The sequence below is a fragment of the Felis catus genome, chromosome F1 (genome assembly GCF_018350175.1).
Source record: "Felis catus isolate Fca126 chromosome F1, F.catus_Fca126_mat1.0, whole genome shotgun sequence".
NCBI lineage: Eukaryota > Metazoa > Chordata > Mammalia > Carnivora > Felidae > Felis > Felis catus.
The window spans coordinates 44,712,382-44,727,688 of record NC_058384.1 but is presented as its reverse complement, the minus strand read 5'-3'; the positions used below and the strand labels follow the sequence as shown (position 1 = coordinate 44,727,688).

At 37.0% G+C, this 15,307-nt stretch overlaps 1 protein-coding gene across 1 annotated transcript in view; it reads left to right on the top strand.

Annotated features, from left to right (window-relative positions):
- LOC102900754 overlaps positions 1-15,307 on the top strand; it is a 160,140-nt gene that overhangs the window by 101,808 nt on the left and 43,025 nt on the right. Inside the window, exons 17-24 of the mRNA XM_045048630.1 lie at positions 2,039-2,212; positions 4,096-4,278; positions 4,731-4,940; positions 7,054-7,227; positions 7,935-8,111; positions 9,116-9,289; positions 13,057-13,239; positions 13,702-13,896. Of these exons, the coding sequence (XP_044904565.1) occupies positions 2,039-2,212; positions 4,096-4,278; positions 4,731-4,940; positions 7,054-7,227; positions 7,935-8,111; positions 9,116-9,289; positions 13,057-13,239; positions 13,702-13,896 (1,470 nt within the window). The remainder of the gene's footprint in view (positions 1-2,038; positions 2,213-4,095; positions 4,279-4,730; positions 4,941-7,053; positions 7,228-7,934; positions 8,112-9,115; positions 9,290-13,056; positions 13,240-13,701; positions 13,897-15,307) is intronic.

The following is a 15,307-nucleotide window of genomic DNA, read 5'->3' as shown; positions in this document are numbered from 1 at the left end:
ACGTTCTCGCGGTCGGGGAGTTCGAGCCCCGCGTCGGGCTCTGGGCTGATGGCTCAGAGCCTGGAGCCTGTTTCCGATTCTGTGTCTCCCTCTCTCTCTGCCCCTCCCCCGTTCATGCTCTGTCTCTCTCTGTCCCAAAAATAAATAAAAACGTTGAAAAAAAAAATTAAAAAAAAAAAAAAAACTTCTAAAGATTTCCCAGTCTGTTTCAAATGCGACAGCAAGAAGTTAATGTGCCAAAGGGTGGGTGAGCTGCAGACCCTCTGGGTTCGCAGTATAAGTCAGTCAAAGGAGGCAGTCAGGGTGGGGCCAGGAAACAAACCTGATTGTTGGACTTCACTCTGGTTGATGTATGTGCATCATCCTGACCTTTGGATGACCATGTCTTTGATGACTAGCTGAGAAAATATTGGGGGCCCTGTTCCTTTTTCCCTTGGAATGAGTTCTTTCCTACAGTTTTCTTGGGTCCTACATTCAAAGAGAGTCCTGGATGTCCAATCTTACTTATTCACCAGATGTCTAGGCATTAATTGTTCCAAGGAGAAGGTAGGGCTTAGGCTCATGTTCCATGGGAGCGAGATTGACACCTGTTTTGTTCACGATGTATTCCCAATATACAAAGGACTGGTGAACATACAGCAGACATTAGATAGGAGTTTGTTGAATGAAACATTAGGTTTTGTTGCTTTTTAATCCTTACATTTTTGCTAGACACATTCCCATGAGAAGTATTGCCAGTCCTTCAAGACCAAATTTCATCTTTGTCCTCTTCTATCTCCACAAACGACTTCCCCTCATTTATATGGGGGAAAACCCAAGGTTGTAACAGGCGTGAAAACTCTCAACTTTTCACTCTTATACTAAAACATCTATTTCATTTATTACTCTTTTTAGATCTCAGAGTTTGCCTTTCCAAAGTTAATCTTCGACCTATATTCAAGTTTACCATAATCCACTTTTAACTATCATAGACCTTACTCCAATTTTCTCCTCTCAGTGTTTATTTTGTACCTCTAGCTAGTCTAGCTTTTCACTCTTCTCAAAATGTTTATTTTCTCGTAAGAATCAAGGAAATTCTTTCAGAAACCGGTCAATCATAGGACCAAGACAACACCCACCACCACTCCTTTTGACTATAGGTGAATTACTATCACCTGAAGAAAACCTTGTTTGGTCTCCCTCAACACTGAGGACAAGCCCTAAAACCAGAATTTATTTTCAGCCTCTAGTGTGTTTTGAATTATTCCCTTTTGTTTTATTTTTTATTGTATTACAAAACCATTACTTTTTGGGTAATTATTAAAAAATCCAAAGACCTACATCAATTGATATTTTATCAAATTGACAAAGTACTCTGGGCTGCATTGAATTTTTGAAGTATGTAGTTGTATAAAAAGTTGTTATACTCGTATTAGAGTCAACAAAATGGACTCTTACAATATTATTGAATTATAGGTTGACCTGATGTACAAAATAGTTTTTCAAAGATTGGAAGAGTATATACAGTAAACAGGTTGTGACTTGAAGCACCCAGTTTCTGAGTCCAAGTATTTGTCCCATTTTAGTGATCATGCAAAAGATCTGCTTAAGTGTTCACATTTAATACATTTTAGACGTGCTTATTAAATTACCATAAGTGAAAAAATATATTCATTTTTCTGAAACACGATATTTAAACTAGCAGCTTCATATATTCTATTTCCACAGATAAATAAGAGACCAAATTTAACCAGGTGATGACTGTTCAGTGTGTAAATCATCCAAAAAAGTGAGCCTCTTAATGCTTTTCTAATCCCCAAAGTGCAGGCTGTATTTATGGTAGACATTGTCTCTGAAATTTCAAAGCCTGGACACAGGACTTATGTTCAGACATAAAAAGTAGCCCATCACATGCAATATGATCAGGAATGACTTGGTTGGTGGCACTTACGGGCATAAATTCTAATTTCGATATACTATTGAGTCTAAGCTATTGTTCTGCATTAACTGCTTTGATTCTTGTAAGTAGTCTTTGCAAGGCAATATTTTCATTTTCTAGCAACAGATGAACTTCAGAAGTGTAAATACAGCTTAACTATACGTGAGGCGAATCCATTATACAAGACCGAATTTGATCATAATGAGAACATAACTTACAAATGTAGAGGAAAATTAGAACAGAAACACTCAACGTGCATAAATGGAAGATGGGATCCTGAACTAACCTGCACAGGTAAGCTCTTGTTTATAGTACTTTCAAAATCTTACTCTATTTATGCCGAACTTGCCAAAGCAGTATTTGGGCATCTTTTAAACATGTTTAGCTATTTATTATTACAAATAACTTTGAAGCCGGAAGGGAATTTAGAAACTAACCAAAACATCATTTCTAGATATTAAGTGCATCAGTGCTTCAGTCAGCTATAAAACAACCCACCCAGAAACTTGATGGCCTCAAATTAACGCCCGGTCGGGTATCTCTAAGAAATAGTGATTTGGTTTTCTTTGAGGCTGAGGAGAGCACAAAGATGGCATCCCCTGGTCCACGTTCCCTGAGAGCACCTCGGTGGCCCCCAGATGTGTGGCAAATCTCAAGTCCACCCCTCAGGCTACCGGTCTAAGACAGATAATTAGGCTTGTTTCCCAGAAAGTCTGGGCTGTGTTTCAGGCTGCTTTGTAGTGCCCCGGAGGTAGTGGCCCACCAAGAGTTATCTCTCGGATTGTTGTAGTGTGTTGCAGGCCCCAGAAATGCAAGCCCCTCAGGCCACTAGAGCCTGGGGATCAAGGAGTGTGCCCTCTGTGGGCTGAGCATGCTGGCCAGCTTTAGCGAGGCAGCAGAATGCAGGGCTGGGGCCCGCTCGCCGGCTTTGATGAAGCCACAGGAGAGCCCTGGGCTGGAGTGCACCCACTGGTGCCATCAAGGTAGAGGGAAAGTGTAGACATGGCACCTGCCGGAGATTTAGTTGCCAGACCAACCTCTGGCAAAATGTATCAAGAGGAAGTAGAAATTAAGTTTATTAGGACAAAAATGCTTAAACAAGCAGATATAGAAGAGAATAAATCCTTGAGAATACATTGAAAAAATATGCCAAAATAATGAAAACAGAAATAAGAAAAAAACTTTTGATTAAATATAAAATACTCCTGCATCTGTCTAAAGATAGAAATAGAAAATATGACCATATTAGTCAGCATGAATGAATTATATTCCGTCAACAATTTCTCTGAATTGAATACAAAGTGTCAGATAATTGGAAGGACTCAGGAGACTTCCCAATGTACAGTCACATAAGGTCTTAAATAAATGCATGGCAGGAGAAAGCAAAACGTAGGTATCACAGAGAGGTCCAAAAGCCTCCAGGGTTAGCCGTCCAGAGTCTTCCCTCAGTGGAACAGGACATCTTTGTCTCCAGATTATGAACTGCCACGATACATGTGAGGTATCTCTGCTTTATGGGAGCTCAAACGCAAGTTTGCAAAGGAATCTTGTATACCTTGCTGGTCATAGAAGGAAAGTCAGGCTGTCTAATCCGTTAAACAGGGTGCATTTCATCATCTGTGTATCTCTAAACAGTGTCAGCAACCTAGTCAACAGTATCTCCAGAGTGTTTTGAACTTTAAACAACACACTGTTAATCACTAATGACCATATCTAATTCATGTCTTGGCCAGGACCTGTATCAAATAATTGATCTTTAACTACATGTAATTCTTCCTTTGGCTAATTATTTTCCATTCCACATCTTATACGGGTTTTAATGCAATCACAATACATTTGATTATAGATAGCTGTAAAAAGATCCTAATATCAGTATTTATTTAGTTCCTGTTACTGAGTGGATGATTCAGTTAGTACATCGTAATGGTTAGAAATAATTAAAAGAAGTTTTATATAAATTATGTACGATTTATCACAGAAGGAATAAAAGGAAGATACTACCATTAAGACCACGTGTGATGTATTAAAGCGCTCTCCAAGCTGAAGAGTATCACATATTTAAGCATGACATTATTATTTGATCGTTTATGATACATTATTGAATTTTCTCTTTGATTTTTCTCTTTAATATTTTTAACTTCTGATTTCATCACGAAATCTAATTTTCATATTTGTAGAAGTACAAATGCAGTCATGCCCACCTCCACCTCAGATTCCCAATGCTCACAAGATGGCAACGACGGTAAATTATCAGGATGGAGAAAAAGTATCTGTTGTCTGTCAAGACAATTATATAATTCAGGATGCAGAGGAAATCGTGTGCAAGGATGGAAGATGGCAGTCAATACCACACTGCGTTGGTCAGTAATGCATAACTTGCTTTGTAACATTCTTTCAAATGAGGTTAATACTCCCCTGTGCTTTGTGTAAATGAACAACATAAGGACCTTTCTATCTATTTCACTTTATCTTGAAACAGTAAATTGTAATCTAAGTATACAAATCAATTGGCATTCTTTCACTTCTACTATGAAAGAAACAGACCAAAACTTTGGGTCACTGTGTAAATACCATAGAAAATTTGTTTGTAAATACCATAGAAAATTTCACTCGAGATGAACAGGACAAGAATGTGGGGGCAGAGTGAACAAGCAGATACTACTGTAGATTTGATGGAGACATGAGCTTGCAAATTCCAGATGTTTTTTAGTTTTTCAGTAATTTAATTTTTCAGATTATCCTTATTTTACAACCTCAACTAGTATTTGATTACATTTTTCAATTTAAACATTGATCTCTGTTGTTTATACAGAAAAAAGCCCATGTCCTCAACCACCTCAGATAGAACATGGAACCATTAAATCATCTCAATTTTCAGAAGAGATGGACGAACCATTGAAACCTGAGGTTTATGTACATGGCACCAAATTAAAATACACTTGCGAGGATGGTTTCAGGATATCTGGAAAAGATGAGATAACGTGCCACGTGGGAAAATGGAGTTCTCCACCTCGGTGTGTAGGTGAGGACAGTATGCAAACCACAATTGTATTTTCGATATAATCCATTAAGCATAATCAATTGTCGTCAAATTCGTGAGAAAGAATCCGTTAGATTTCTAAATATACAAACTCATTTATAGCTAAATATCTAAAATCATTTATATATTTATGTACCTTACCAGCAATTTTGCATCATCAAGTCTATCCTCTTTGTGTTCATTTCATTGACTCATTACAGACTCACTTTGAATTCTGGCAATTGTTTAATGAAAACTAGATGTGTAGTACAACTAAACCTCTCTGTCCATATACATACCACCTATTCATATTCCTACCCATTTACATATGGAACTTGTACTGATTGCTTTGCCATGAGTTTTTATAAATTTCTTTTGTTTTTCCTATAATGTCATTTGAGTTCTTACAACACATGGTACATAAGATGATTAATTCTTTTTTTTTAAATTTTTTTTTTCAACGTTTATTTATTTTTGGGACAGAGAGAGATAGAGCATGAATGGGGGAGGGGCAGAGAGAGAGGGAGACACAGAATCAGAAACAGGCTCCAGGCTCCGAGCCATCAGCCCAGAGCCCGACGCGGGGCTCGAACTCACGGACCGCGAGATCGTGACCTGGCTGAAGTCGGACGCTTAACCGACTGCGCCACCCAGGCGCCCCAGATGATTAATTCTTAATGCTCTTCTTTTTATTATTTGCTATTAGTTTGAGAAACACTGATAGTGTCTTTCATAAATATATTGACATTTTTATTTTTTTTTTATTATTTACGTTTTAGTTTAAATTCCAGGTAGTTAACATGTAGTGTAATATTAGTTTCAGGTGGAGGATATGGTGATTCAACACTTCCATACAACACTAGGTGCTCATCACAAGTGCCCTCCTTAATCCCCATCACCTGCTAAGCCCATCCTCCCACCCACCTCCCTTCTGGTAACCATCACATTGTTCTCTATAATTAAGAGTCTGTTTCTTGGTTTGCCTCTCTCCCTCTCCCCCCAACCCCCCCCCTTTGCTCATTTGCTTTTGTTTCTTAACTTCCACATATAAGTGAAATCATATATTATTTATCTTTCTCTGACTTATTTCGCTTAGCATTACATTCTGTAGCTCCATCTGTATCATTGCAATTGGCAAGACTTCTTTCTTTTGTGACTGATTAATATTCCATTGTATATTTGTACCCCCTCTTCTTTATTCATTCATCTATCAGTGGACACTTGGGCTGCTTCCATATCTCGGCTATTGGAAATAATGCTGCTATAAACATCAAGGCATATGAGTCCCTTTGAAGTAGTATTTTTGTATTCTTTGGGTAAGTCTAGTAGTGCAATTGCTGGATTGTAGGGTAGTTCTACGTTTAACTTTTTGAGGAATCTTCACCCTGTTTTCCAGAGTGGCTGCACAAGTTTGCATTCCCACACCAACACTGCAGGAGGGTTTCCCTTTCTCCACATCTTTGCCAACACCTGTTGTTTCTTGTGTGTTGATTTTAGCCTATCTGACAGGTGTCAGGTGATATCCCATTGTAGTTTTGAATTGCATCTCCCTGATGATCAGTGATGTTGAGCATCTCTTTATGTGTCTGTTGGCTGTCTGCATGTCTTCTTTGGATCTATGTCTGTTCTTGTCTTCTGCCCATTTTTAACTGGGTTACGGTTTGGGGGTGTTGAGTTTTATAAGGTCTTTATATATTTTGGTTACTAACGCTTTATCAGCTACATCATTCACAAATATCTTCTCCCTTTCTGTAGCTTGTCTTTTAGTTTTGTTGGTTGTTCCCTTCACTGTACACGAGTGTTTTATTTTGATGTAATCCCAATACTTTATTTTTGCTTTTGTTTCCCTTGCCTCAGGAAACCTATCTAGAAAGAAGTCGCTATGGCTGATAATGTACTGACATGTTTAGTTTCAAATTCCTACTCAGGTTGTCAACTGGATACATCAGAATGATGGTTTTAGGAAGCATTTGCACACCATCTCCGTGATATAATTGCAGATCCTGTGTTATTTTTTTCAAATAAAACTGCCAAATATGGCAACCAATGCATAAAATTAAGTTTCAGTTTTAGTAAAACATGGAGTCATTCTTTCTTTGTGTCCTTCTTTTTTTAGGACTTTCCTGTGCGCCACCACACTTGATTCCACATGGTATTCTATCTCACGTATCAGACAGTTACCAATATGGAGAAGAAGTAACGTACAAATGCACCAAAGGTTTTGAGATTAATGGACCTGCATTCATAAGATGTTTAGGAGGAAAATGGTCCCATCCACCAGAGTGCAAAAGTATAGTGTATTTAATTTTACTCTACCATTGATAAATATTCTTAATTCAGAGCATAAATGGTACAAATATGAAACTAGGCAGTAATTCCAGAATTCAACAGGGTATCTCTGGGAAGCTGTGGATTCTAGTAGAGAATTAATAGCCGTAGTAATAATAAAAGTGTGACAGCATGAGCCAAATTATTTCACTTTCATGTCACCGTGTGTGCACATTAGACCTCCTGTGATACACATCCTCAGACTTCTCATCTCTGTTCCTGTGTCACAGCTGGTCCCTGCTCATCAATCCCGTCATTATTCAATTTACTGTTAGTTTGTCAGTTATCTCCTTGTATGTATATAGTTTTCTGAGATATTTGACATGAATAAAGGTAACAGATTTTGACAGAAGTGAAAATACAAATACATAAGGTAGATGGCTTGTATGGGCAAGAAAGAATTTGAATGCAAGAAGTGTGATCTCAAGCATTACATGTATCCATATCTCTTCAGGCTTACGATGTCATCATCCCCATGTTATACTTTGATAAACATAGGACTATTCAATATAATTAAGCAAGACTTCTACCGTATTTTTTCAGGGTATAAGAAAAAATTTTGCAAGGTATTCATTGGTTCGATGTGTACCTATTGTTCTACATTATACTTATTAGCCATTATGTATTTTAAAATGTTTACTGAACAAGTACATATTCTTTTTCTTTCAGACACGGATTGTTTTAGCTTACCCGACTTCGGTAATGCCACACCCATAGGCCAGAAGAAGACATTATATAGGTCAGGAGAAAAAGTGACTTATAAATGTCCAAATAATTACCTTTTGGATGGACCAAATACTATCCAATGTATTAACAGCCAATGGATAGGAAAGCCAATATGCAGAGGTACTTCAATGAAATTTTGAAACCTATTTGTGAAAATGTCTTAACTAATATAATATGCAATTCCTTCTAACAGCACTTTTGAAATGGACATGGATTATTCTTTTAGGCCAGGTCGAAGAAGTTTATGTTTTAACATGAAGGGATATAATTGTGTACTCAGTGGTCAATCTGAAAGCCCAGTGGTTCTCAAACTGTGGTCTCTGGAAGAACAGAATCAGCATCTTCTGGGAAATGGTTAGAAATGCAAATGTGAATTCACAGGCTTGCTCAGACCTGTGGTGGCAAAAACTCTGGGGCTGCAACCCTGAAAGTGTCTTAACAATTCCCAAGGGATTCAGTGTATACTCCAGTCTAGGAGCCATACCTATAGCCTGTTATATTTATGTTCACCTGAATCTCACTGGTGAATTATACATTATGCATTGAAATGTCCTTAAGCGTTTGCAAAAAAGAATCATTGAAGGCTTTTTTTGTCAATTATACATTTATTTTTCTGTTATTTTGCCACTCGTCTCCTGTTTGCACTCTCAGTTAATCATCTTTTTCCTTCAGCTCTGGTATTCTTCAAAGCATGTTAATTCTTCATTTATTCTCTAAGGAAGTGGCTGCTGTGTTTATTTTTCTAAGGGCCTAAAATTACATTCATAAACAGGATAATTGCAAGCCAAATTCTGATGTTGAATAATCTTTTTATTTTGATTTTCTTGTGGTTTATAAATTCATTTTGAAAATATATAATTTGGAAGAGACATTTGACTAGACCCTAAGGGGTATGTCCAGAAAAACTCTCAGTTTCATAGAAGTTTAAGTCTTATAAAATAAAATATATTGCTTTACCTCCTTTTCTTCAATCTTATATGTAAATTTCTTAAAATTAGCAGCCTTTCATGACAGATTAACTGTTGATTTAAAATCCTCTTAGAGATCTATTTGGAAACCCATTCGTTGATTTGCTATTCAAAATGACCACTGTTAGAGATGCGACTTTTTTTCTTTCTATTCAGATATTTCCTGTGGGAATCCACCCAGAGTGAAAAATGCTATTATACTGGATGAGATGTCTAAGTATCTACCTGGTCAGAGGGCACGTTATGAATGCATCATACCTTTTTACCTGGTTGGGGGCAGAGAAGTGACATGTTCAAATGGGAACTGGACACAACCACCTCAGTGCCTAGGTAAAGTGTTTTATTTCCCTTAAAATATTCTCTTTAAATATTAAGAGAATATTTCAGGGACTAAATATGTTAATATAAATATATAATGAAGTAGTTATTTTTGGTTCATTTTTTAATCTCAAATAAAATGATGGTGCTTAAAATCCAGTTTTTTCTTTCAGTGGACTCTATTGTGGATGTATTTATTTTATGAAAGATTTGACCAGATTAGGACAGCTGGAATCGTGGAAAATTCTCTCTGTGTTAAGCATTAAGACCCTCGGTTATTTCCTGAGGAATAAATGTATTAAAGATACATTGAGGACATTTGACAGCTCCATGAAATTCCACTTGGAGACATGGAATCCGCAGCTGGGGCATGATCACAGAATTTGATACAAATTTGGGCTTCTTCAGCGTGTGGATTATATTTAAAGGAAGGTTACTAGTTGAGCTCAACCCAGGAATTAGTGTATACTGAAGAAAAAGTCTGAGAACTTGATCATAGGACACTCCGGCATTTAGAGTTTACGAAAGAAGGGGAGCCAACAAAGGAGATATTATAGCCACTTGGTTTTCAAATCCACTTTCGCCTGGCATATATATTTTCCAGTCTTTTACTTTGATCCCACCTATGTTTTCATGTTTAAAGTGAGTTTCTTTAGACGCCAGACGTTTGGTTCTTGTTTATGTGTGCACTCTGCCATTTCAGTCTTTTCACTGAAATATTTAAACCACTTACACCTAAAGTAGTTTTTGATAGATTAGGGGCTGTGTCAGGCATTTTACTGTTTGTTTTGTGTTTCCTGTTTCTCACTTCCATTTCCTTTCTTCTCATCACTGTAGATTTTTGAAACATCTTAAAATAACATTATTTTGACACCTCTATATTGTTTGGGGGCATATCTCATTGTATAGTTTCATTAGTGGTTGCCCTAATATTAAGATGTACATAGATAGCTTATCACTCCTCCCGGAATTGACATTTTACCACTTCAAGTGAAATGTGGAAACCTTACTTCGATTTAGGTCCATTTATCCTCCCCACATTTTATTTTATTTTACTTTTTTTTTCTTTTTTTTTTTTTAAGTAGGCTTCACAGCCAGCGTGGAACCCATTGCGGGGCTTGAACTCACCACCCTGAGATCAAGACTTGAGCTGAGATCAAGAGTCAGGTGCTTGAGTGACTAAAACCCTCAGGCACCTCTTACCCTCCCACATTTTAAACATAAATACCTTTTGTGGGGGGTTGGGGGGGGGATAAATGTTAAGTGTTTCTTCTACATATGTTGAGCACTATAGGAAATGACACAATGTTGCCCAAACATCCAATATAACAAACTCCTTAGGAAAAAGAGTCTATTATATTTACCCTTATTTTTCTCAGTTGCCTTGTTCTTTCTTCCTGCATGAAGTCTCAGTCCTCCTTCTGTTATGTTTTCAGTGCTACTTGAAGAATTCCTTTAGCAATTCTTTAAAGATAGATCTGCTGGAGATATTTTCCCCCTTTTCCATTGTCTCAGAACGTCTTTATTTCTCCCTTGTATCCTAAGGATGGCATCACTGGATGTGGCATTCAGAGATGACAGTTTCTTTTCTTCTAGCACTTGAGAAACGTTGTCACTTCTCTCTGGCTCCATGGACACAGATGAGAACCCCATGGACACTTGAACCCTTTTTCCCTTAGAGGTTTGCCTAATTTCTGTGTAGCTGCTTTTGAGATTTTTCCTTTTCTTTAGTTTTCCTCAGTTTGATTATGATGTATCTTGGCTTGAATTTCTTTAGGATTGTCCTGTTTGGCTTTTTCAGTATGAATGTTCATGTCTTGTGCCCAACATGGGAAATTTTCAGCCATTATTGTTTGAGGGATTTTGTTTGTTTGTTTGTTTGTTTGTTTGTTTGTTTTCATCTCTAACCCCTTTCTTTTCTCTTTCTGGTTGTCCAGTCCTTTGCTATACTCTTACTGGTCCCTGAAGCCCTGTCCACTTTTGTTTGTTTTCAAAGTGAGTAGTCTGTATTCTATATTCGAGTTTATTTATCCTTCTGTCATCTGTAATCCATGATAGAGCCCATCCAGTGAGGATTTTTAAAAATCCATTATTCTATTTTACTGTTCTATAATTCCCATTGGATTTTGAAAAACCATCACTAAATAATTCCATTATCTGTGTCATCTCAATGTTGCCATGTGTTGATTATCTTTTCTCTTTTGAGGTTTTCCTGGTCTTTGGCATAATGAGTGATGTTTTTCTCTCTTTTTTTTTTAATTTTTTTTTCAACGTTTATTTATTTTTTGGGACAGAGAGAGACAGAGCATGAACGGGGGAGGGGCAGAGAGAGAGGGAGACACAGAATCGGAAACAGGCTCCAGGCTCTGAGCCATCAGCCCAGAGCCTGACGCGGGGCTCGAACTCCCGGACCGCGAGATCGTGACCTGGCTGAAGTCGGACGCTTAACCGACTGCGCCACCCAGGCGCCCCATCTCTCTTTTTTTAAAGGTGTATTTATTTTAGCAAAGTGAGCTCTCATTCCAGTGTGTGAGCAGGGGAGGGGCAGAGAGAGGGAGAGAGAATCCCAAGCAGGCTCCTCTCTGCCAGCACAGAGCCCAACACAGGGCTCAAACTCACGAACCGTGAGATCGTGACCTGTGTGCAAATCAAGAGTTGGATGCTCAACCCACTGAGCCACCCAGGAACCCCTATAATGAATGATTTTCAGTTGTATTCTAGACATTTGGGATATTATGTTTTGAGGCTCCGGATTTTATTGATATCTCTTATTTATCAGGCCTCCAAAACTGCCAGAGTGCAAGTCCAGACTTCCCACTTGGCCTCCCCTGACACCATGGAAAGTGGAGAGGCGTCTTGTTCCCTGAGTGTGGATAGAAGTCTGGGCACCTCACTTGGCCTCTGTTGATCACTGTTGATCTCTGAGCAACACGTGGAGAGGAATGGTCAAGGTTTCTTGATGATGTTTTTTCGGAGTTATTCGAATACTGTAAAAAATACTTCTGTCTTGTTAGAATACTCGTTTCCTGGGCCTTTGGCTAAAGAGAGCAGGCAATTCTTGGGATTTTTTTTTTTCCATGAACTTAATATTGTTTCTGGATTCCAGTCTTCTTCAGTGCTCAGTCCAGGATCCATAGAAGAGATAGTGAAAACCCAAACTCACTAACTACAGTGTAATTCCTTGAATCCCAAGGTCTCTGATTAGATCGATATCTACTCTGCATCTTTCATAATCGCTTTTATTGTTTTTATGATACGTTCAGGGTTTTTAGTTTTACTTAGCAAAGGGATTAGCAGAAATGTTTCTACCTCACCTTGTCCACAATAGGAGGCCAACAATTCCCTTTCACATTATACAAATTTGTAATTCTTTGACTTAATTAAAGCTGATGTTTCTTTTGTAGTAACAATGAAAGTCAATACACAGTGACTTGAGATCCAATAGACACTACAATATGTTGTAACTAATGAGAAAATTTCTTTGTGTATATTAGCTCTCCATCTGTCTGGCATTTATTCACTAGGGAAAATGTTTTTTAATACCAGAATACTGCAAAGCAGACAATTTGTTAATGCTTTATGTGTGCTTTCATGTGGGATAAAAGGAAGTGCTTAAAAGTGTTCTTCTCAGTTTAAGGGATTAGAATTTCTCCAATGAATCATTTCTGTCAGCAGAAATCACAAGTCTTGATGTTGTATATTATGCTATATTTTTATTTGCTTTACTTTACCCTGTTTTTCTTTGGATGTTCAATAAATCAAACAATATTCTTTTTTAGACCCTAAAGAAAAATGTGGGCCCCCTCCGGCTATTGACAATGGAGACATGACCACATTCCCAGCATCAGAATATGCTCCAGGGTCATCTGTTGAGTACCAGTGCCAGTCCTTGTATGTGCTTGAGGGAAACAAGGTCATCACATGCAGATATGGACAGTGGTCAGAGCCGCCAAAGTGCTTGGGTAAATATCTTAATATTCACCTGGATCCTGGGAAAATCACTATAATGAGAAAGGTGTTTTGCTTTATTAACAGAATATTCATGGATTAACCACAATCATTCTATCAAATGTTTGACTACCAAATATTAATATGTGAAGAAATAAAATTAGAAAAAAAGTCTTATTCAAGCAACCACAGCAACAAAATATTCTTTAATGAAAGCTCTTCCTATTGTTATGACATGATGCATCTTTCATTATAACATTTAATTAGCACACCTTAAACACAGTACCTCATTTTTACATCGTTAATCATTTAAAATGATTTACATCTATGTGATGGATTTTCAATGAACTGGTTGGATAAGGTTTTGAGAACAAAGCCCTGGACCAGTGCAGACAATTCTACTTTGAAAGTCTGAAATTCTGTGGAAAATATTTGTTTACTACTTAATGCTTATGTTCATTTTTTTAAATCTTCAGATGTTTGTATGGTATCACAAGAAACCATGAGAAAACATAACATACAATTAGGATGGTCTTCTAAGAAAAAGAGATATTTCCAAACAAGGGAAACTGTTCAATTTCAATGTAATCCTGGATCTCGTAGACAGACATCACAACAAACATTCCGAGCAACCTGTTGGGACGGGAAACTGACCTATCCTGTTTGTGTATAAAATGTGGTTAAGATGCAGTCCTAAAATTAAAACATGTACATTCATTCAAATTTTTCATGCTTATTTTGTCAGGTATTGTTAAACTCCTTTATATTCATATCAGTGTTTGTGTTAAATATCTCATGGATGATGTAATTATAATCTGAGAAGTGAATAAATCACTTCTTAAAAGCACTTCATTAAAACTTGGCAAACCAACATGCTTTGTGTCCTATTAAAAAAATATCTATGACAAGAAATGAGATTCAATCACTTCAGTGACGACTTCTATTCATCTTTCTCCTACCTTTCTCAAATCTTCCTCGGTAACTTCTGAGGCTTCCTGAGACCGTCCGTTTTGGAGGAAATGGGAGAAAAGGCTTTTCCATCTTCAAAATAATTTCACTTCAGAAACACTTCAAAACCTAACTATGTCATACCTATGTTAATACGATGTAAGTAGTTATTACTTACTTTTGCTTATCTATCAAAAGACAGATATACCAAAAAAATAATGGAATACATGATCTCCTACAAGATAGCACTCTAGCACAATAAAAATTAAAGAAAGAATAAAGGGAGATTAGAATCGAACTGGGTACATAACTATGATAACATGACATGAAAAGTAACAAAAAATCTGATGTCAAGTGTAAACACACACACAGTGTGCTTTGAACACTGAATAAATATTTATAAAACAAAGATTGTCAAGAAGCACAGTAAAAAATTGACAGCAGAATTTAGAGAAACTAGGGTTAAGAGTAGCTGCTTAACTTCTTAATACTAACCTGCATTCTGCATTGTATCTGTCTTTAATATACATCACCTTTGAACCACAAGAATATGTTGTTTTAAAATAAAGATAAAGTAAGGCAATACATGTTGAGAACTATGAAGACCTCTTTGGTAAAGATGTTCAAATCTAATGACATCTCCACGATTTTGTTGGTATAGAGAGTTTTGAACACATTCAACCACAAGAGTCTGAAATGCAATTTTTAAATTCATACATTTCAAACAACATAAACAGTTAAAATCAGTTGACCGAAAACATTTTTAACTTCTACAAAAACATGAAATTTTTCGGATGAAAATAAAGATATAATCAAGGTAAAAGTATTTTTGTTTAATATATGAAATTTATTGTCAAACTGGTTTCCATACAACACCCAGTGCTCATCCAAGGTAAAAGTATCTTAAGGTGATATCTTCTTCCTTCATTTGCATCAAGTCAAGTGGTATTCTCAGAATGAGAAACCAGGCTGTCTCTACTGGAGCCGATTTATCTAAATCTGAATCACAAATGACAGTCAGTTTTCTCACATTTAAAGGAATATTGTTACAATCCACAAGTTATCTTTGCTGTCAATATTGGTGTATATACTATTTCTCCAGAAACTTTCACCCAAAGCTTGTGGAATGTATGT